Source organism: Mauremys mutica, chromosome 10 (assembly GCF_020497125.1).
Source record: "Mauremys mutica isolate MM-2020 ecotype Southern chromosome 10, ASM2049712v1, whole genome shotgun sequence".
NCBI lineage: Eukaryota > Metazoa > Chordata > Testudines > Geoemydidae > Mauremys > Mauremys mutica.
In genome coordinates this window covers 55,041,082-55,065,057 of record NC_059081.1, presented here as the reverse complement: position 1 = coordinate 55,065,057, position 23,976 = coordinate 55,041,082, and the positions used below count along the sequence as shown (strand labels likewise).

The 23,976-nt window shown below is 40.4% G+C and overlaps 1 protein-coding gene across 5 annotated transcripts in view; it reads left to right on the top strand.

Moving 5' to 3' along the window:
- ANKRD44 (ankyrin repeat domain 44) overlaps positions 1 to 23,976 on the top strand; it is a 213,811-nt gene that overhangs the window by 174,023 nt on the left and 15,812 nt on the right. For all 5 annotated transcript variants that reach the window (XM_045032495.1, XM_045032492.1, XM_045032496.1 and 2 more), the window contains 7 exons: positions 5,351 to 5,422; positions 8,827 to 9,028; positions 16,435 to 16,513; positions 17,829 to 17,946; positions 18,816 to 19,032; positions 19,816 to 19,903; positions 22,166 to 22,249. In XM_045032495.1, coding sequence (XP_044888430.1) covers positions 5,351 to 5,422; positions 8,827 to 9,028; positions 16,435 to 16,513; positions 17,829 to 17,946; positions 18,816 to 19,032; positions 19,816 to 19,903; positions 22,166 to 22,249 — 860 coding nt within the window. The remainder of the gene's footprint in view (positions 1 to 5,350; positions 5,423 to 8,826; positions 9,029 to 16,434; positions 16,514 to 17,828; positions 17,947 to 18,815; positions 19,033 to 19,815; positions 19,904 to 22,165; positions 22,250 to 23,976) is intronic.

Genomic DNA, 23,976 nt, shown 5'->3' with positions numbered 1-23,976 from the left:
CTGTACATAATTTTTTTTAAAGCAAAAGTGCACTGTTCTAATATTTCTGTTGTCTTAATTGCTTTCTGATTAGCTCTGTGTGAGTGTGAAAATTTCCATATACTATTTGCTCGAAACCCTTTCAAAATAAATATCACCGGTAGATTATCACATTAGACCCATCTAGCCTAAAGGTCTGCTATTTTATGTGATTAATATTAATCATACTAATTGAAAAAGTTCATTAACGTGTTTAAAATATTCATGTTTGAATGTAACTCTGAATATCTGTATAAAAGTTGTATTACAGTGTAGAGTGGGATATTTATCAATGGAAAGGCTCTCATTACCTTCAGTGGGAGCTGGATCAGACCTTTAATTAACAGTTACCAGCAACACGCATAATACAGTGCACCAAAACTTTTGAACTTGTCAGACCTTGTTTGCAACCATGTATTTCTATCTATTGTATGATTTAACATAGCACCCCTCACTGTGATATGTATGGACTGAAATTGCTTCTAACTTCTTCCTTTCAGCAGCCTGATTTAAACATGAGTGACTAAACTGTTCACCTGCCATTCTGTCTAATGATGATTGTAAATTTCAGAATGCCATGTAGAGCTTTTTCTTATTTTTACCAGAGCTAATTCCTAGAACATACTATATAGTCTGTAAGAAGAAGCATATAAACCATCCTGTATCAAGTGTTATATCAGAACCAGAAAAACTTAGACAATAATTGATCATAATCCATTATTATAGCCAGAGGATTCAAACAGGCAGCAAATCCTCTTGATGTCAATAAATACCCCTACTGTAAAAAACAGTGCAAGAATTATAAGTACACCTCTACCTCGATATAACGCTGTTCTCGAGAGCCAAAAAATCTTACCGTGTTATTGGTGAAACCGCTTTATATTGAACTTGCTTTGATCCACCAGAGTCCGCAGCCCCGCCCCCCCTCCGGAGCACTGCTTTACTGCGTTATATCCGAATTTGTGTTATATCGGGTTGTGTTATATCGAGGTAGAGGTGTATTACTAATTGTGGCACAGAGTTGAGAGAGACAGGATACAGTTTATAACAACAGCTTCACAGGGTAATTAACTAGAAGTAACATAACTAAGTCATTGCCAAAGAGTTTGCTTACATTGTACCAGCTTTGTGAAACTAGCATCATGCTACTAAAAAGCCCTGCAGTCGGCTCAGAAGAGGTTGGCCATGTGTGAAGGAAAATGAAGCCTTTTCTTTGTACATAAACTGACCATTTTTAAAGGTGCTTGTATCAAGTGAGGGAAAGTAGAAACCGTGGGTATCCTATCCCTAATCTTTTTAAAAGTGTCACCACTTTACTTAAAAGTCCCTTTATGATGTTAAGTTATTGACACAGGCTTAAATGCTGTAGAAGCCGACTTAGTAAGCAACTAAGGGGACTAGATTGCTCAGAGGATTAGAAATGGGATATGAGAAGCCTTTCACAGTCAGGTATTGGTTTTAGTCCAGTTCAGTAGTGTCCAAAAGTTGCTAACATCTGATGGTTATTGGATGGTTTTGTGTGAAATAAATTCGTCTACGTCCTGTTTTCAGTGGACAAGTGTCCACATCATGAAAAAACAGCCACCACCAAACTTTGCAAGTTCTGTTGGTTAAGAGCATTTTGGTCTCCAATTCACGTGTTTAAAAAATACCTAATTGTATATAATTTCTGCACAAATATAATGCAAGATGAATGCATTATGGAGTTAGAACTATAAATGCACTCCATATAGACCCATTACTTTACATTTACCTGTTCTTATGACAAATGTGGCAATAACAGGAGTGTAGACAACTTCTTTTGAAGGATGGGATGGAGCTAGAGATAAAATAATAGCTGTTGAATATCTCTTTAATGAGTAGTCTTGCACCGTAACTAAATTTATTCACTTTTATTAAAATGAGATAAATGAGCTTATGTTCCAAACTCAATTTCCTTTATTTATTAATTGAATCCCAAAATGTGTGTGTGGGGAGCAGGTCTAAACACCTTCCCCCCACCCGTTGTCTAGGCGCATGAACAATTGTAATTTATTATGAACAAATTGTAAAGTCATGGAAATACTGACAAAACCTTAACTGCAGAGACATTTTGCACAGTAACATGGACCGGGCCTGGGTGTAATGTTTAATTCTATAGAATCCATGTGGAAATTTAGCCTTGATGAGTATGAAGAATTACACGTAGCAAGATGCACTCAAAAATCATTACTTGTATCTCTTTGAACTTCTTAAGCTTATTTTCTTTTATAAATTTCTTGCCTTGTATTTTCAGCTGTGTATCTGAGAGTTCCGAGAGTTACCAGGTTTACCATCAAATTTGTGTTTATGCTTGACTTTATAATGGATAAATTCAGCATTTTGAGGAGTAAGCTCATTAAGATTAGTCTGCAGCATCTAAGAAGCTTTAATTCTAAGACACTAAGGTTCCTTTTGTGAGAGCTCTCCAATCCTGCAGTTTCTTCATCTAGAGTTTTAATTCTGGCAATTTGCAAATTAATTTTGCTCTGTTCTAAAGACAATTATCTGTCTTGCTCAAAGACTTCTAGAGCCTCCTAACAGATAAAGGGAGATGTTTCCATGTTAAGGTTCTGATCCCAAAATGTAGAGGTTTGATGTTCAATAAATGGGAGGAATTTAATTAAAAAGGGATAAGTGTTAAGCAGACAGGGGAGCTGATTTAGTGGTCACTTTTATTTTTAGAGGTTTAATTACCCACTGGAGAAAATAGGAACAAAATAATCATCAGTACAAGAGCATGCCCCATGGAACTGACTACTACTGGCCAAATATTTAGATTAAAGTAGTGCTGAATACTAATGTGTATATATATTGGCTGCTCACTGGGAAATTTCTCCAAAGAAAATAGATATATCAAAAAGGCACCTTAAAAATAATCCCAGTTGTCATCAAAGGCAGATTATTAAATATAAGATTTTTTCATAAATGGTTAAAAGAGAGAGGAAAACAAAGTAGGAATTAGAGATGAGCTGGAACACTAAACCCAACACCCATCCTCACATCACCCAATATTCTGAAAGATCAGAGTTGGATTTGATTCCAGATTCAAATTGCATGACTGAGGCCTGTATCTGCAAAGAGTATATTTTGTGTTAACATACATGAATATTGAATTATCAGCAGTGTCCAACATTAACATATTTTTCTTTCCCAATCTTAATATTTTCTAAAACACTAACCATGTATTTGTAAATAAAATCAGTTTATTTTCCTAGAATTAGAGTAGAATTATACATATGCATATCTTTGTGGCATTTGACTAGACTGTTAACACTAGATGGGAATCATGTTGGATAGTTATGATGGGTCAAATTTATTCTTGGTGTAACTCTTAAAGTCAATGGCGTTACATCAGGGAAGCACTTGATATTGTGTTTACAGTATGTCTCCTCTCTTACAAGCATCTTCAGACCTTCTTCCACGCTGCCCTATATGCTTGGAGTGTTGCCCCTCATCCTGTGTATGCCACAAAACCTTCCTCTCCTCCTTGAAAGCCGCCTTTCCTACAAATCCTCAACTATCTATCTACATCATAAAAATAAACAACTATAAAAAGAACTGTCATGGCTTCTGCAGCCCCACAAATTTATTAATTACCCATCATCCTTTCCATCAACTCTTACCTTATTTCCTCCAGCATCCTCTTCGTGTCATACCCATACTCGTCTTAGATCGGGGTCTCAAACTCAAATGACCACGAGGGCCACATGAGGGCTAGTTCATTGGCCTGAGGGCCACATGACTGACACACACACGCCTCGCTGCCCCCGGCCCTGCCCCACTCCACCCCTTCCGGCCGGCTGCAGGGATGTGATGCCAGCCGCTTCACAGAGCAGTGCAGGGCTCGAGGGGGCAATCCCATGGGTGTCGTTTGCCCACCCCTGGCCTGGAGGTGGGGCGGGCGCGGGCCGCATGTTTGAGACCCCTGTCTTAGATCATAAAGGCCTTAGGTCAGGAACTGTCTCTAATTGTAATGTAACATTCCACGCACACCAGTGGCACTGTATACAAACACATCACCACTCTCGCAGTTTCATTTGGACAAGTTATTGGACTCCACTTTCTATCTGTACAGCACCTAGCACAATTGGGTCCTGGCCCATGACCCTGACTCATAGGTGCTATAGTAATATAAATAAGAATCATCCCAGTGAAATGTTGCTACTGCTGTAAAATAGCTGCCATGTTCCATTCAGATGGCAATTAGTTATCCCACTTGACAAGCCTGTAAAGCTCTTTGAGAGCTGTCTGTAAGTATGATTAGTTATGAGATGTGCTGGCCGTGTCGTTATAAAGGTAACTCCTTCTTTGATAAGCATATACAAACAGTACATTCTTCTTACAGTTTTATTATCATTCATAATTTGGGCTAAGGGCTCGGCTCTGCAAACCCTTGTTCCTTTGTGAGTAATCCTTTCTCATGCAAATCATCCCTCTGATTTCAGTGGGACTCTTAACATGGATGAGAATGTCCTGGGGCTTAGACTAGTTTTGACTTCATTGTGTCAAATAATTGGAAAATATTTTGTGGGGGAAGTCACAACAATAAGCTGCTGAACACTGATTAAAACCTTCCTTAAGGATTTATGGGAATTGACTGCAAACAAAATATTTTTGTCTGCCTGCTAATTTATGACACTTGAAGTGACAGAGATTATCCTATTTCACTCCGAGTAAAAGTCAAGCTAGGACAGGAATTTGGTTAGTACAGGAGGTCATTTCCAGGAAGGCTTACAGGTGATGATAGTGCTGGAAAGATCCACACGTAGACTTTTGTTTTCTAATTTTATCATTCCATTTAGCGTAGCTACATATGGAGCCTGTGTATATGTGTTTTTTTTAAAGATCACATTTCTTCAAGTTAATAGTCACTCAAAAGAGAACAAATTAAGGGGGCAATCCTGCTGCCATTAAAATCAGTGGGTGGTTTGACTTCAGTGGGAACCAGATTGACTTTTAAATCTAGCATCTATTTAACAGAGACAGTTGACTACAAATAACATCTGTTTTACATACAGTAGAGTACACCATACTCTGGGCACTGAAAGCCATTTGTATAGAAGTAGGATTCTTAGTGTTTTCCTTTATATTTAGAAATTGAGTATTCTTGAAGATTAGTATTCAAATGTTCCTGGTATTTTAGTTGATATACAGTAAATCTGGCAAACATTTCTCTCTTCACGAAAGTAACTGTAAACCTGCTTTTAACAAGTTGTAACTTGTAATCTGATTTGATTCGATTTGATTCGGGTTGCTGTGGAAGTGTTTATGCTTTGCAAGATGTTTTAAAACTCTTCTTCTTCCTTTTTAGCTTCTGGAAAAAACCAGCAACATTTTTGATGAACCAGATTCAGTAGCTACTAAAAGTCCTTTGCATTTAGCTGTAAGTATATGACACATGTTTAGTGTTTGATCGGATAAATAACCACTTAACCTCTTTGAAGTAAGCTTTACCTGAAATGTAGCCTTGCATTGTAACAGCTGGAAAGGGACTTAGGGCCAAGGTTTTAAAAAAAGCTTCCTTGATTGAGATTTTCAAAACAAAAAACAAAACAACCTCCCTCCCCCATTCCCCCCTCTCCAAAAAAACCAACATAAGGGAGCACAGCTCACATTGAATTTCCTTTGAAAATCATAGGCCTAAATCCTTATCAAGGTACCTAACTAGGGGTATGTCTGCACTTCAAGCCAGGGGTGTAATTCCCAGCTCCAGGAGACATATGTGTCCTAGCTCTCACTGAGCTAGCGTGCAGGCCACCCAAGTTACGTACCTAGTGTCTCTGAGGGCATGCACTTTGGGTGGCTAGTTGGTTGCACCACCATGGCTACATTCTGTTTTTAGTGCACTAGCTTGATCAGCGCTGGTGTGGGTACGTCACCTGGAGCTGGGAATCACACCCACAGCTCCAAGTGTAGACATACCTGACTTGGCCAGGTTTTCAAAAGTGCTGAGCACTCAGCAGCTCCCAATGTAGTCAATAGGCACTGCTAGCTGGTCAGCACTTCTCAAAATGGTCCCTAAAGAAGGATTTAGGAGCCTTACTTTAGGAACTCATTTTTGGTAAATCTTGATTATTCTTTTTTTTGCATCTACATATGATTCTGAAATCTTTTATATTACTGCTGGTGTATAATCATACTAATTATACTTAAAATGTTGGGGGTCCATATCCTTCTCACATTACAGCAATGTGAAATCAACGTGAGTCGGAAAAGAACCTGGCCCAGTAGGTATGCTGTAAATATTGAAGACAATCAAATCTTTAAGTAAGATTAATAGTCTGGTTCATTCCTAAAAGCCAGGAAATTCTGAGTCCTCAGGGTTAATCTTCCCTTGGATACATATGTATGGTTCCTGTTAATGTTAATAGGAGTTAGGCAGGGGAATAATTAGCTTCTTTAATCCTTAGTTGATGCTATTTTTGGAAAGTCATAATTTTTAAGGATGAAAAATAAGACTTGACTTTGAACTACAATGACTATTAGTGGTTGGTTTTTGGTTTTTTTACTTTTGTGTTTCCATCTTGTATGCCTTTTTCATGAATTGTTTCAACTCTGCAGATGTTAATGGAATAAATAAATAAACAAAAGACGAAAAAAACCAACAACCCAGCATGTGACTGAGTCCAATGATAAGCAGCGTAGTTCATGCCCACTAGAGTTGGGTGAACCTTGCAAATAATTTTCATGGATATTCACTGGAGTTTTTAAATGAATAAGCTTAAGCTGGTTTCATCCCTCTTTTTTGCTTGAGTTTACTGGCATACATGTTCCCTGAAACATCAAATATAAACAAACTTTCAAGCTTATAACTGAACCTTTGCACTGGAAACAGAATTGGTCTTATTCAATCAGAGACCAGAAACATTCCAGGTAACCTCAGTATCCAATCAAAATAGCACAAATTTTGACTTTGCAGCAAACTGCATACTCACAAATAAATCACAGCCCAAGGATTGTTAGAAGAAATTATTCAACAAATCAGTTTGAATATTATATAAATTAAAGAACGTCATAATCTGTATGAGAATGGGTCTGAACTGGAAAAGGGATGGATGTACACAGGTTCCCTAGCATATGCACACACCTGACTTCTGATGATCACTGCATCATGTTTTTGAAGCAACTATTTTTCTGAAAGCTGCTGTGGAATCTTTAAAATTCAATTAAATAAAATAAACAAACTCCTGATCCTGCAAAAACTTAAGCACATGCTTAAATTCATACAACTGTGAGTAGTTTGGTTTTTTTAATGGGACTACTCATAGCACTGGAGTAAGCATGTGCATAATTTTTGCAAGGGTCAGAAGCCTATGGGAGAAAATATCTTCTTGTTTCCAATTAGAGAGCTCACTAATTTAAGAGAGACCCTTTTTCTGTTGTATTGATACATTCAATAAAATCTCATGTAAGACAGCAAATTTGTCATGGGACATTTTGCAAAAAGTCATGGATTTTTTTCAACATTTGACTCTTCCCCCCCCCCCCCACTCAAATTCCTTTCCACCCTCCTCCTACCTCATACAAACTTAATTTTGGCAATTCCTGACTTTTGGCTGCTTACCAGTGCAACTTTAAGGTTCTCTTAGAGTTGATTTTATATGGAATACGCTGGGTTAAAAAGAAAGGGCTGGAGGGAAGGTTGACAAAAGGAGGGGCTCATTCTTGTGGACTTCCAAAGTTGCATGAGACAAAGCCTTCCAGGGATGTCTAGCCAAAAAGTTCCACAATTTTTGGCAAGCCACTATTTTATTTTTAAATCAACCTGGTGCCAGAAGTTTTCTTTGTTTCCTTCTCTACCCATCCCCTATATCACATTGGCCTGAGGTCCAGGATAGGCAACATAGAGTGCTGGATGAATGAGAGGTTTAACATCAACTATCTTTCATCCTGTAAGGGTTAGAAATGAGAGCCAAACACCTTTCTAAATGGGAAGCTCACTAGGCAGGCTTCTCCAATGAAGCATTCTCTGGCATTTAGTGCCAGAAGGTCCCCAAAATGTGAGACCCTAAAGCTGCAATATTAATAGGTAATTGAAATAGCTTTTCTGTACATTTTACTACTTAGAATTTTTCTCTTCCGTAGAGATCTCAATAATTATGCTCATGGTACTAAGGTAATTTGGCCTGACCATGGAAGGATATGCCAGTAAATTCGACTTTAAATATCGAAAATATTTTTTATTGAAAATACATTCCATATAAAAAATATACAAAGATGATGTGGATATAAGTTTTATGAGCACTTGTTTGGGCTGGCATGCAGAACTCATTTGTGGCTTTGCTACTTCTGAGTAATGTGGCTGTGCCTGACTCATGCTGTTCAAACCTCTGCGGCACACTACACCATCCTATGTCTTCTCATATATATAGTCTGCATGTGTCATTACAATGAGCTTTCTGTATACATTTGATAATGCTTGATGAAGAAATGATTGGGTGAGGGTCTTTTCACTGTGGCATGTAGGAGATCAAAGACTAGATGTTCATTATGGCCTCTTCTGTCATTAAAAAAAGCAATTTTTCAGGCACCTGCAACCCTCTGGCCTCCTATACCATTCACACTGGCATGTGGGAAAACTCTCATGTTCTTGGGAGTTTCAGAGCCATAGAACCATGAAACATCAGAATAAAGTATCTCTGTACTATAGTTTCCATTTTGTTCAAATAACTATCGCAATGAAAAATTGTATTCCTGGGTAGCGCATGTGTTGTGCTTTTCAGTCAGGAGAGTAGTGAGTAAGATCTGTATTGTTTTATTCCAAACATAACCTGTTTGGATTTCTAGGCCTATAATGGTCATCATCAAGCCTTGGAGGTACTTCTTCAGTCTCTGGTAGACTTGGATATTAAAGATGAGAAAGGACGCACTGCCTTGGACCTGGCTGCCTTTAAAGGACATGCAGAATGTGTTGAAGCTCTCATCAGCCAGGGTGCTTCCATCTTGGTAAAAGATGACATCACCAAAAGAACCCCACTCCATGCCTCAGGTGAGTGGAGTTGGTATTTTATCTTGAGAGAGAAAACCTTTAACATGACAGAGGTTAGTAGTGAAGTTTGCTTAGCTACCATCTCTTTTGAAGGTTATTGCTAACCTAATTAACTGTTGGAGCACTGAGACGTCATCTTAGTGAACTGACACCAGGAACTAGAGCTAACTATCTTTCCATTCCTCAACCTTCCCTCTGTCCCCATGAAGTGCTCCAATTCTCCACCCACAGCCTGACCCTAGACCCCACTCACCAGGGCTATTTCCTCTTTCCACACCTATCTCCCTTCTCTGATGCATGCCAGTTTTCTTCCACCCCACCTCATACTTGATGGTTTCAGGCTAGAGAGTCAGATGAAGAAGTAAGTAGCAATGAGGCAGATCTTACTAGGAAAAAAGACTGAAAATCAAGGTGGATTCCCGTTGATGATGAAGTGAGGTAGTTTGTACTCACTCCAGATAAGTCCCACACTGCCCTTCCACTGTTGGAAATCTTCAGTGACCTTCTGCAGCCGCACATCCCTCACACCTTTATTTCCCCTCAAACCCAGAGAAAATCACCAGTTTCTAAGTGTTATCCACCTAGCTAATAAACTTCTTGGGAACCAGCCAGTTCCATAAGGGTTAATAGTCTCTCTCTTCTTCGCTTGTTGAGTGTTCCTTAGTAAGTCTGGTATTTTGATTACAGAGTATGGAATTGGTGTCTTACATCTTAAAGGCTGTTCTTTAACATGTTAAAGATTTCTGTATATGCAGGTTTTTTCCCTCTGATCTGTGTATAGTTGCCAAACAGAACAATAAACCTACTTGTCATCGTGCCTCACACTGATGGACTGAGACGGTCTAACAGCAACCTCTAGTGGCAAAATAGAATCAGTACATTGTTTGCTATGGATTCGTTTTCAGGGGCAGACTTGTCTTCCTGCACAGCAGTTTTTTCTGCTTAGAATAAAATGTGCACACATCTCTAAAATCTCTCTGACAATTTTTAAAATGAAATCATATGTGCAAACAAGCAACGCAAGATAAAATATGCTGTGCCTATTTTGTGGCTCACCTTTGTCTGCAGAACATTTTAACTGTATCTGAGGAAAACCTAGATTGTAGTCTTGTGGTGTACATTAAACCAGGGGTGGGCAAACTTTTTGGCCCTTGGGCCACATTGGGTTTGCAAAACTGTATGGATGGCTGGGTAGGGAAGGCTGTGCCTCCCCAAACATCCTGGCCCCTGCCACCTATCTGACCCCTCCCATTTCCCACCCCCTGACTTCTCTCCTCAGAACCTCTGACCAATCCAACCCCCCCACTCCTTATCCCCTAACCGCCCCCTCCTGGGACCTGCCGCCCCTAACCGCCCCCTGGGACTCCACCCCCATCCAACCCCCCTGCTCCCAGTCCCCTGACTGCCCCAACCCCATCTACACCCCCGCCACCTGACAGGGACCCCATGCCTATCCAACCCCTCCCTGTTCCCTGTCCCCTGACTGCCCTCTGGCCCCCCCCGCCCCTTATACAACCCCCCAGCCCCGGCCCACTTACCATGCCGAGCAGAGCATGCAGAGCAGCAAGGGGTGGCGCATCCGAGTCTCCGGTGGCAATTTGGCGGCGGGTCCCTCTTGGAGGGAAGGACCTGCCGCCGAAGAATGAAGCAGCGCGTTGGAGCTGCTGCTGAAGTGCGGTTGCCGATCACGGCTTTTTTTTTTCTTTCCCCCGCCGCTTGGGGCAGCAGATATGCTGGAGCCGGCCCTGAGTACAGATATAAGGGTATAATTTCCTTTTGATAGATCACATGCTTTAATTCCTGTATAGAATTAATAGGGCATATGGTGCAAGAGGAGAATATACGCCTTACAACGCTATGATTAAATGTAATGTATGCACATAAGATTTGAACTGAGAGATCATGCTCTGTGTATACGTTTGCCATAAGTATTGATGTCATTTGGTTTCCTTTCCTTTCACCTCATCTTCAAATTGTGCCTCCTGCTTTATTTCCATATGTTTATAGTTCATTTCAAAAAGTCCACGCCCTATTAAAGGTGCTGAAAATTACAGTATTTTTTCTTATTGCTCATATTTTTCAGTGTGTATCTATACCTACCAGAGTCCCGCCTTATCGTGTTGAAGGCTCCTGGTGGGCTGGAGATGTCCCAAGTTGTCATCTAGACAGCTAGTGCACAGGTTGTTAGCCTGCAGCTGAGTCTTTAGTCTGAATATATTATTTTTCCTGTCAGCTGTAATGTATTGGCATGCACCAAATGTCGATTGCATCCACTCCCTTTTATTGGTTGGAATATATCAGAACTGCTCAAAGCTTTAGACCTAAGTCAGCAAGGTTCTTAAGCACCTGACTATCCTTTGAGCATGGGAGTAGTCTCAGAAAAGTAAATGAGACAAGTGGTGTGGCTGAAGTTGGACGTATGATTCAGTATCTTGCAATGATTTTACCTTCTAGTGGCTAGACATCTGAAAAGAGGATAGAACTGTTAGTGACCCTCCATTAGCTTTCAGCAGTAATGTTAGCTCAAGAGGCAGAGCCTTGTGGTACTGATGTTTTAAAATTCTTCAGGCCTTAGCCTTTTGTTGTTTTTCATCGAAGGGGAGCATGGTATCTGGAGTTGCACAATCAGAGGGGGTCCTGCCCTTCCACACTCCTTCCCATTAATTGTGACATTTAAAAATTGCTGTATTTAAATGACATCACATTATTCAAAGACCAGAGCACATTCAACCCAAGACTGGCAAATCATTATAGCTTCAATATGTGACAGAAGCATTAGTGAAGACTTGTGCTCACAGTCAGCTTCTGCAGACTCAAAAGACACCCTGGGAGTTTGGTATTTTACTTGGATAGAGAAAACATAATTACTCTGCCACCAAAAACCTCTGATTCTATTTGTATAACATGGTCAGGGCTTAAGGATTGTCTGCCTGACCTCTCTGTAATGTCGCAGTAATGAGGATGGTCACAATAGAAGGTTTCCCTCTCTCCTTTAAAATGTGGTCATACTCTGGAAAGTTATTTGTGCAAATGGCATAGCTGCTTTCCATGTTCATTGTGTTTCAGTGACTCAATCTCCTGTGTGTTCAGTTTAAAAAAAAAGGAACCTGATTCACTTCTGCCTTTCTGCAGTCTTATGTTGGTTTAATGCTGTTTAAATCAACAGAGCAAAGCCTGCATAACACTAGAGTAATGCAGTTTTGAATCAGGACCAGAATTTTTCTAACTGCCAAAGTTGCAAACTGAGTTTGGGCTCTGAAGGACAAGCAGTATTCATTCTGGCTTGTGCATCATCATCCGTATCAAAGATTTCGCAACTCAGAAGTAGTTCATAATTCTATTGTAGCTGCACAAGCTAATACAGAGTCCAGAGGTCATTCTCACAGAGATGTATGAATTCTGCAGTGCTAACAGAAGTAACATGTAGTTTCATGGAGTGTCTGTTCTATTGATCATTTACTTAAAACCTTTTCACACATTGGTGTGAAAAGTGTTGATTTCTCTAGTTCCTACTGAAGGAGAGATTTTACTGTGAAGCAGTGACTCATTTGCACTGCAGAGCTGTTTACATGTTCAGCCTATGCCATTACTGAATGGTAAATATCAGAGAAATTCTTATTTTTGTAGATAGAGCAGCGAAGGTTATTTTTGGGTATGCAATTTAACTCTGTGATGATGTGTACAAGTTTCTCAGCCAGCGCAATGTGACATGGCATTGTGCACAAAGTTTGTTGCATCAGTCCATGGAAACGAGGCAGTAAGAAGGAACAACTCTCCTGTTAGGATGGGAACAGGATCACATTATATGCAGATGGTGGAGAAATTACTGCAATTAAAAACAACCCCTCTCCCTCCATCCGCCAAAAAAAAAATCCAGTGCGGTATCATCCATTTGGTGGATTGTGTGTTTACAAATCTTGCAACAGATGAAAAAAGCAAAAATGTTTTCAGTCTCTAGCCCTGCTAAAACATAATGTGTTAAACTGAGAGAGGTTTTCTCCAGGTCTGTAAGAGCTGTAAAATTGTAAGGGTTACATTTAATTTTTTTTTCTTCAGTTGAGAAATAGTGACCATGAGATGGTTGAGTTCAGGATCCTTACAAAAGGAAGAAAGGAAAGTAGCAAAATACGAACCCTGGACTTCAGAAAAGCAGACTTTGACTTCCTTAGGGAACTGATGGGCAGCATCCCTGGGAGGCTAATATGAGGGGGAAAGAAGTCCAGGAAACCTGGCTGTATTTTAAAGAAGCCTTATTGAGGGTGCAGGAACAAACCATCCCCATGTGCAGTGAGAATAGCAAACATGGCAGGTAACCAGCTTGGCTTAACAGCGAAATAATCGGTGAGCTTAAACACAAAAAAGAAGCTTACAAGAAGTGGAAACTTAGACAGATGACTAGGGAGGAGTATACAAATATTGCTTGAGCATGCAGGGGTGTAATTAGGAAGGCCAAAACCTAACTGGAGTTGCAGCTAGCAAGGGATGTGAAGGGTAACAAGAAGGGTTTCTACAGGTATGTTAGCAACAAGAAAAAGGTCAGGGATAGTGTGGGAAATTAATGAATGGGGGAGACAACCTAGTGACAGACGATGTGGAAAAAGCTGAAGTACTCAATGCTTTTTTTTTGTCTCGGTCTTCACAGACAAGGTCAGCTCCCACACTGCTGTCCTGGGCAACACAGTATGGGGAGGAGGCAAGCAGCCTTCAATTGTGAAAGAACAGGTTAAGGACTGTTTAGAAAAGCTGGACATGCACAAGTCTATGGGTCCAGATCTAATGCATCCGAGGATGCTGAGGGAATTGGCTGATGTGATTGCAGAGCCATTGGCCATTATCTTTGAAAACTCGTTGCAATTGGGGGAGGTCTCGGACGATTGAAAAAAGGCAAATATAGTGCCCATCTTTTAAAAAAGGGAAGAAGGAAAAGCCAGGGAACAACAGACTGGTCAGCCTCACCTCAGTCCCCAGAAAAATCATGGAGCAGGTCCTCAAGGAAACCATTTTGAAGCACTTGGAGGAGACAAGTCATGCCTGACCAACCTGATTGCCTTCTATGATGAGATAACTGGCTCTGTGGATATGGGGAAAGCAGTGGACATGATATATCTTGACTTTAGCAAAGCTTTTGATATGGTCTCCCACAGTATTCTTGCCAGCAAGTTAAAAATGTATGGATTGGATGAATGGACTATAAGGTGGATAGAAAGCTGGCTAGATTGTCGGGTAGTGATCAATGGGTAGTGATCAATGGCTTGATGTCTAGTTGGCAGCCGGTATCAAGCGGAGTGCCCCAGGGGTCAGTCTTGGGGCCGGTTTTGTTCAACATCTTTATTAACGATTTGGATGAAGGGATGGATTGCACCCTCAGCAAGCTTGCAGATGACACTAAACTGGGGGGAGAGGTAGATATGATGGAGGGTAGGAATGGGGTCCAGAGTGACCTAGACAAATTGGAGGATTGGACCAAAAGAAATATGATGAGGTTCAACAAGGACAAGTGCAGAGTCCTGCACTTAGGACAGAAGAATCCCATGCACCACTACAGGCTGGGGACCGACTGGCTAAGCAGCAGTTCAGCAGAAAAGGACCTGGGGATTACAGTGGATGAGAAGCTGGATGTGAGTCAGCAGTGTGCCCTTGTTGCCAGGAAGGCTAACAGCATATTGGGCTGCATTAGTAGGAGCATTGCCAGCAGATTGAGAGAAGTGATTATTCCCCTCTATTTGGCATTGGTGAGGCCACATCTGGAGTACTGCATCCAGTTTTGGTCCCCCCATTACAGAAAGGATGTGGACAAATTGGAGAGAGTCCAGCGGAGGGCAATGAAAATTATCAGGGGGCTGGGTCACATGACTTACTGGGAGAGGCTGAGGGAAGTGGGCTTGTTTAGTCTGCAGAAGAGAAGAGTGAGGGGGGATTTGATAGCAGCCTTCAGCTACCTGAAGGGGGGTTCCAAAGAGGATGGAGCTTGGCTGTTCAGTGGTGGCAGATGACAGAACAAAGAGCAATGGTCTCAAGTTGCACTGGGGGAGGTCTAGGTTGGATATTACGAAACAGTATTTCACTAGCAAGGTGGTGAAGCACTGGAATGGGTTACCTAGGGAGGTGGTGGAACCTCCATCCTTAGAGGTTTTTAAGGCCCAGCCTGACAAAGCCCTGGCTGGGATGACTTAGTTGGTGTTGGTCCTGCTTTGAGCAGGGTGTTGGACTAGGTGACCTCCTGAGGTCTCTTCCAACCCTAATCTTCTTCTATGATTTTGACATCCAACATTAAACTAGAAAAACAGAGGGAAAACTCAAGTTGAATTCTTGGCTCTGGTTAGCCCTCTGCACTGACGTAGAAGGAAATGCCTCAAATCACTGTGCACTGTAACCCCCTGCTAACTGTGTTGTGAGGGTCCAAAGAGTCTTATCCAACCTCCATTGGCTAAGGAAAGGGCCTGGAGGGATAAGAGAGGAAGATTGGAGGTCTCTGAGAACTGAGAGAGAGCGAGCCATCTTTCGATGATAAAGACTGAGAATTTCAGAAGTGAGGGTGATTTGGGGTGTCCAGTTTGAGTCCTCTTAAAGGGGCCCAATTGTCATCACTTCCTTAAAATCAGACCCCTTTGAGATCCCCAGTTGGGCATCCAAAACCGCTAGTCACTTTTGACAATCTTGGCCAAAGGCTGTGGGGAAAGGAGGAGGGAATGTGGAGGAGACACTAGCCTTGAGACAAACAAATTTGCTTTTACAAAAAAATATTTGAGAATTAGTGAATTCTTGACACTTATGCCATCGAAAGGTCTGAGGTTGGCAATGCGGGGTGGAGGGAGACACTTGATGTCCTGCTGCCAAGGAACAACGTGGGGAACAGTAGCACAAGCTTCCCTCACTCCTCTGCCAATGTTACCTCATCCCTGTTTTGTAGGGATGAACTGAGGGTGTCTCCAGTCAGTTCTTATGCCTCTTGGGTGCCAGTTGTGGGGGCATGTAGCAGTAAGGTGCTCAAGGAACAGCATACAGAGGTCAAAGCAACAATAATAAGATTTTCTCATGTAACTGCCAGTGCATTAAAAATAAAAAGTATTGTCTCATCCAATCTGCAGGATTCTGAAATGTTACTTTCTTTGGTAGGGGTCTTTTCAGATGTGACTCAAAAATATCAGATACTTTTTTGTGTTGCTTGTTTGTGATTTCTGTATGTAACAAAAAATATCCTCTTTTTGCTGCAGTCAGAACCAAGAGCATAATTTCATTAGCACAAGCTAAGTGAAAATTACCTGACTGTTTGTTTCTGTCATTGGAGAATGTCTTTTCCCACCATAGGTGTTTTGAGGGAACAGAGTCTGAAATGCAGTTCTTGTGTTAGTTTCATAAGTTTTTGTATGTTTACAGACTGGTAAATATGTGTTGTTTCTTTCTAGTCATCAACGGTCACACACCATGTTTGCGGCTGTTGCTGGAAGTTGCAGACAACCCTGATGTGACAGATGCCAAAGGACAGTAAGTTTTCTTTGTTTTGATACAGTACTGTGATATGAATGGCAGCTCCATAAATTGCTCACAGCATAGGTACTTGTATGAAGTGCTGAATACAGTCCTGTGTACATCTCCTGCACCATTCCAATTTTTCCTCATAGAATTTGGCAAACATTACAAAGTACACATTCGGTCGATCAAAGCCATGGAATAAACATTAGCAAGGGGAAACCATTACTTATTCATTTTAGATGCTACCCCAATCTTTATGCAAGTCTTCTGAGATGTTTAAAGCTAAATTCAGTTAAAAACTGATAAGTTTCTGAGCTGTTTCTAGGGAGACTCTCACCCCTCCCAGAACATTGATATTTTAAGACATACACCTCTACTCCGATATAGCGTCACCCGATATAACACGAATTCGGATATAACACGGTAAAGCAGTGCTCCGGGTGGGGCGGTGCTGCGTGCTCCGGAGGATCAAAGCAAGTTCAATATAACGCAGTTTCACCTATAACGCGGTAAGATTTTTTTGGCTCCCGAGGACAGCGTTATATTGGGGTAGAGGTGTACTTTATCTATTTGGACAGAGTATTAATTTAATGTAACACTTATATTGGAGTTGATGTACATGATGATGGTTTTCACTTCTTATTAAAGGGTAGTTGTGAAGGGAGGATGCAAGTATATTCTAAACGTGGAAATTGTGAATGGCTTTAAAATTTCACCTGGAAAAACACAGACAGATGAATGCCATGTTTTTAAAGGGCATCAGTTTCAGTCCCTGAACCATCACCTTAAAGCAAAAGGAGAATAAATCCCATTTTGAAAAGAAATGGAAGAAATATTGCTCCAGTGTCTGGCTGAGGGGTGATTGGTGCAAATGAGATACTGAATACAATTGGCTTCCCCCACTTAAACAATTCTGCCCAGGATTTTTTTTAAATTACATAAATAGTTACCTTAATAACTGGGGTGGGAGGGTGATTACATAAATGAGCTTCGTGGTTTATCATGAGGCTGATATTCTGCTGCAGTTTGCTATAATCATGGGCTATAAAGAACAAATTTTTAACATGGACTGGCTTGAACGATGCTGCAGTGTAAACTGGCTACAAATCAGATATGTGTTTCTCTGTTAATAATGATTTTGTTTGTTGCATTGCTTAACAATAAAATTGTACGGAAGTACCTTAATTTCGGTTATATAGATGAATATAGGGCATGAAGATGGTGGTGGAAAATGGCAGGAATTCCTGGTGCCCCTCTTCCCCAAAGGATAAGTTAACAGTAGAAATGGCATGTGTTCTTAAAGCTGTGATTACTTCTCATTTTCTAGAACCCCACTGATGCTAGCTGTGGCATATGGGCACATTGATGCTGTTTCCTTGTTACTTGAAAAAGAAGCATCTGTAGATGCCGCCGATCTCCTGGGATGCACAGCTTTACATCGAGGGGTGACTATTAATTTTATGACCCTTAACTATGCACATTAACTTGATGGTTATGGCTTTTCTTTTATGAACAAAGAGGTACTAAATGGAGAGATGGCTGTAAATAAATGAAAATATTAACAAGCATGGGAAGGTTGGGTTAAAGAAGTGAGTCATAAGTTTTGATTGGGAGGCAATGAGATTCGGGGTAGGTATAATCTCTTCATGGAGTAAGCTCCTCAGTCAAGATGCAGTTGCTGAGAGAGCTAATAGGGTTACATGTAAATATTACCATGTAGTGAACAGTTTTCCATAAGAGTCCTGGAAATACCAGTACAAAATAGAAACCATTGCATAAAGCTTCTGTTCCATACTGATAACAATATATGAACATGATTAAAATATTGTAGGAGATAAGCAAATCACTGTCAGAGGCAGCAGATGTGATAGCAGTAGCTGGATTACTGGAGCAGCTATCTAAAATATTTGATATTTTTGGTAATGTTGTTATTGCTTCTCACTCACCCTTTCTTCCCTAGTATTTGTGGTTTCATTCTTGACTGATGCCCATTCAGTTGGACTCAGATAGGATCTTTAGGACTCCACCCTTTATTCTAAGAATCTCCATGTTCAGCCATAAACTCCTAATGGTCTAACTTGTACCTGACTTCACTGGAGGTGCTCATCCTCTAACTGCAAGGTCAGGTAAACTGGAAGCTGGTACTAGTGCTTTTCAATACAAAGAGGCACTCGGGAGCAAGTTGCTTCTCACCAATTTCCTGGAGCCCAACCTTGCCACCCAGTATTCAAAAGCACATCACATAGCTCACAAATCCTTTGTCACAGCACTGACACTATATCAACCTGCTGAGTCACGTTTTTGTTGTTAACAGATTATGACTGGGCATGAGGAATGCGTTCAAATGCTGTTGGAACAAGAAGTATCTATCTTGTGCAAAGACTCCAGAGGCAGGACACCTTTACATTATGCAGCAGCTCATGGTCATGCCACTTGGTTGAGTGAATTACTGCAGATGGCACTGTCAGAAGAGGACTGTAGTTTCAAAGATAATCAAGGTTATACACCATTGCACTGGGCTTGTTATAATGGTAAGCTTTTCTCTTTTTATACCTTTTGCCAAACTTTAGCGTTAGGAAGTAGAATAGTAACATGGCTAGCAGCATAAAAAGTTTGAGATGTAGATTCTCTCCTTTTGCCTTTTGAAGTTGTAGCAAGAAATTGCTACATTTATCTTTCAAGTCAAAAGGCAGGGAAATTCCAGCAAGACAGCAACCTTGCTTCAGAGTCAGCCACTAGGTGCATGCCTCAATCATGATGCACACTGGAGCCATCCCTTGGAGGCTGGGCATGAAATCTGGCTCCTTTAACATTAATGGCATATCTCCCATTGACATCACTGAGACTAGGATTCCATCCTACAAGAGTCACCTCTTGTACACTGGTGCACAAGACTACCCCTCCAGTTATTGTAGTATACACACAGTACAATAGGCTTGTTTAGTGGCATCTCATTAGGGTGGCTTGGGACTGTACATCGAAGACTAAGTTTCTAGGTACAGAGTGATAGATGGCTGACCATCTATCTGAAGATCTAAAAGACTATTTTGCAAAGTGTCATAGCACAATGTGAAAACACAAGAGACCTTTAAAAAAAAACAACCCCACAAACAAGCGCCCAAATTAGATATTGGTCTAGTTCGCAGCACCTCTAAAAGTATCTCATGCTCCTTAAGTTTTATTGCATAAGAACTTACATATGCAGTACAGCCTAGCTTATTTCAAATGCTAAAATGCAGTGCACATGTGACCTTAATATGAAAATGTGCTATTCTCTTGCTTTTTATAACAATAAATCATCTGATCTCTTGTAGGTAATGAAAATTGCATAGAGGTACTATTGGAACAGAAATATTTCCGCAAATTTAATGGTAATAACTTCTCTCCATTGCACTGTGCTGTGTAAGTAGAAATATCAATATTAAATCTGGCTATTTTGCTTAAGGATATATATCCAGAAAATGAGTAGTATGAGAACAATAAAGTTATCTGGGTGTAGAGATAATAGTACTAGCACATGATTTTTAGCTCTGATGATGATAATGTACATATCCTTGTGGTGAAAAACTGGTGCTATCAAGAGCCATATGAATTACTGCAGTTTGAATTAATTTGTTACAGTTTTCATCTAATGGCCTGAAGTTGCACTCTCACAATTACAGAGCAAGCTGCACCTCTGTCCCCTTTCTGATCTCTCTGAGTGCAGCATTAGAGGGAAAAAAGGATTTAAAACAAGTTTACACAAATATTTACCTTACCTCAAGTTCAGGCATCCCCTAATGGTGACCTAAGAAGGCTTTGCATGCTGAGACACCCCCAACAGGCTCCTGGGGCTGAGGCTGGTTTGAGTCTGGTTCCCTCGAGCGCTCTCTGCCCCGAGAGCATCCCCCTTTAAACCTTGCTACAGTTCTTTGTTCTTCTGTTTTGCCAGGTTCTGGCCATTCCTGGCCAAAACCAGTTTCGTAGGTTGGCTGAAGATGGAGGCGTCATCATCAAAGCTCTGGCAGTTCTGGCATTGTGCCTTAACAACTCTGAAGTGTTCACTAATAGATGGCTGCCTGGAGCCATTCATCTCCTTCCTACCTGTATTTAAGACAGACTTCTATTGAGTTAAACCAACATATTCAGACAGTAAACATACCAATAACTAGGTCAACATACACTGTCAGTAAATTACCACAGGCCAGCTCCAAATCTGACTATCACATTCAGAAAAAATTAGCTCAATTTAGGGCAAAGCATATGCAGTATTTTGGGAGAATGTGCTTTTTTGAGTGGGGTAAGCCAGCAGAAAAATCATTAAGAATTATAGAATCAAACACACACATTCATGATTCCTGCCGAGGGTTAGAATTACTGACTTATGAACTCTTCATTCTGCTGGTAGTATAATTATCTTCTCCCAGAAATGACTGATGTGCGGATCCTATATAAATGTACAGAGGTCTGCTCTCACTTCTCTAGTTAATTGTCAGCTTTTCTATTTGTATGATCTGTTTGTTCATCCTAAACTAAACCTTGAATTTTTTAATAATAAAAATGATAAATTAAAAAAAAAGAACCTTTAAAAAACCTGCTTAAAATAAAACCACTTCTGGCTGAAACTTGATATATAAAATCTGAAGCCCGAATGGTCACTTTTTAAAAAAACAAACAAACAAACATGGCCTCCTTTTCCCCAGTAGAGCAATCTGGAGACAGGGACCAAAACTCAACAAACTTTTCTTTGGGTTTAAGATAATAGAGGTCATTGTCATCCATAAAATGACAGCATTTCTACAGAAATAGTGGCTTGACTAAAAGGTTACTAAAAAGTGACAGTAGTCTATGAAAAATTAGTTTTCTATATTAACTATAAAATGGCATATGCTGCATATAATAATTACAGTTAATATTTTTAAACATTAAAAACGTCATTGAAGACTAAGGGGATATCATTCTTCTCAGCTTAAAGGCCTGTTGGATCCAGGAGACAAACTGCTTGGTGTTGCAATGTTTTGCCAAATACAGACCACCATTTCTCTCCTCTTGCCCTCCCACCCCCAACCTCTCAACTCCTTGGAAATAGCAAGACCTTGTGAATACTTTAAATGTTTGAATAAAGTTACTTTCACTTAAGCCCACACATCTGAGCCTAGGCTCAGATATGTGATTTAAGTTTAAACTAATTTTAAAGGGTTTAAAGAAGTTTTGGGGAGTTCACTCAGGGCCACTAGTTCGGATTTACTTCTGAGAAGGATTCCCCGTAGCCATTTTAAACCTTGACAAGTGTTCCAGTTGAATATGAAGGTGTGTGTTTGGTTTTTGTTTTGTTTTGCTTTAAAGGTTTAGTCAGTGCATTGAACCTTCAGCTTGTTTTGTGTCGGCAGACCTCTGTTGAAGGGATCGGTTGTGCACAGCCAGTTGCAGGACCAGTGTCTATTTTTCTTTTGTAATTCAAATCCAAAATAGTAGCTGCAATTTGATTGTAATGGAGCTACACTGATTTATAGCAGCTGGGATCAGGCTCATACTGTTAAAGCAAAAATTAATTGGGACACCTTACAAATATACAGAAAGAAATAGTAATGTACTGTCAGTTGGGGAAAGGAATGAAGTGTGTATGGGCAGAGTGGAAAACAGTTAGACATTTTTCCTTAAAAAGAATTGTTCTTTCCTTTATAGAATCAATGATCATGAAAATTGTGCGTCACTGCTTATTGGGGCTATAGATGCCAGCATTGTCAACTGTAAAGATGACAAAGGAAGGTAAGAGTTCAAGAAACTGAACAGAATGCATTTCACCTTCACAAATCAGTCTAAGATCATAATTTTTGTTTTGTGCAACTAATCTACATCTGGGCTAAAATTTGTCAGACCGGCTCCTGATGACCTAGAAGTTGAACTTTAACAAAGGAAGTGGTGATTCACTTCTAAAGAGAATATTATTTTACATTGCTACCAAAATAAATATTACTTAGTTTTCTTTAAAATGCTAAGGGCTGTTCACCGGAACCCAGTATGGTGGTAGTTAGGGGTTTTTTTACCCCCTCTTCTCGGATTGCAGTTTATGGTTAAAAGGAAACAGTAGATTCCAGTTTGGGGCAAATGAAAAAGCTGAGTTAATTCCTAGTTGTAAAACATAAAAATTGTACGCTAAGAGTGCACTTGACGGGGGTTATGAAACAAGAATATAACTATATATGCATTCTCACATAGGCCTTGATTAAGCAAAAACATTTAAGCACATTCAGTTTTGCAAGACCATAATTTGTAAGATAGAAAAGTATTTAACTTCTGACAGAACTTTTATTAAACAGGTTTCAGAGTAGCAGCCGTGTTAGTCTGTATCCGCAACAAGAACAGAAGTACTTGTGGCACCTTAGAGACTAACAAATTTATTTGAGCATAAGCTTTTGTGCTGTAGCCCACAAAAACTTATGCCCAAATAAATTTGTTAGTCTCTAAAGTTCTACAAGTACTCCTGTTCTTACTAAACAAAATACACCACTGACTCTGAATGACAGATGGGGTCAGCTGGATCATGTACACAACCAAATCTTTAATTTATTTGGGGCAGTGTATTCCTATGTGTGACGGGTTTGGTCACAGAGACCCCCTTGGGATTGTCACCTGATGTGCTGAAATTACCTCTGAGCCCGTTTTCTCTGATGACTTGAGACTCCAGAACCCTGCCTTGTTGAGCCAGACACGCTAGCCTGCTGCAACACAGACCCGGCTTTGAACCATGCCCCCAAAACTGCAGGCTTTAACTGAAAACCACTCAGCAGGTTACCGAACTCCAGCACCCAGACACCCAGTTCCCAATGGGATACAAACCCCAAATCTGTTTTACTCTGTATAAAGCTTATACAACGTAAACTCAAGAATTGTCCGCCCTCTATAACACTGAGAGATGCACAGCTGTTTGCTCCCCCAGGTATTAATCACTTACTCTGGGTTTGTTAATAAACAAAAGTGATTTTATTAAGTATAAAAAGTAGGATTTAACTGGTTTCAAGTAACAGACAGAACAAAGTAAGTTACCAAGCAAAATAAAACAAAACACACAAGTCTAAGCCTAATACATTAAGAAACTGAATACAGGTAAATCTCATCCTCAGAGGTGTTCCAATAAGCTTCTTTCACAGAGTAGACTCCTTCTCAGTCTGGAACCAATTCTTTCTCTGGTACAGTCCTTGTTAGTTCCAGCTCAGGTGATAACTACTCATGACTTCTCATGACTGGCAGCCCCCTTTATTCTGTTCCACCCTCCTTTCTAGCTTTGGCCCAAGGCGGGAATCTTTTGTCTGTCTGGGTCCCCATCCCTCCTTCTAAATGGAAAAGCACCAGGTTTAAGATGGATTCCAGTATCATGTGACTGGTCACATGTTCACTGTAAGACCTCATTCTTCATTACCCATGTCATGTACACATAGGGTGACCAGATGACAAAGATGAAATATCGGGACGTGTGGGGCGGAGCAAAAAAAATC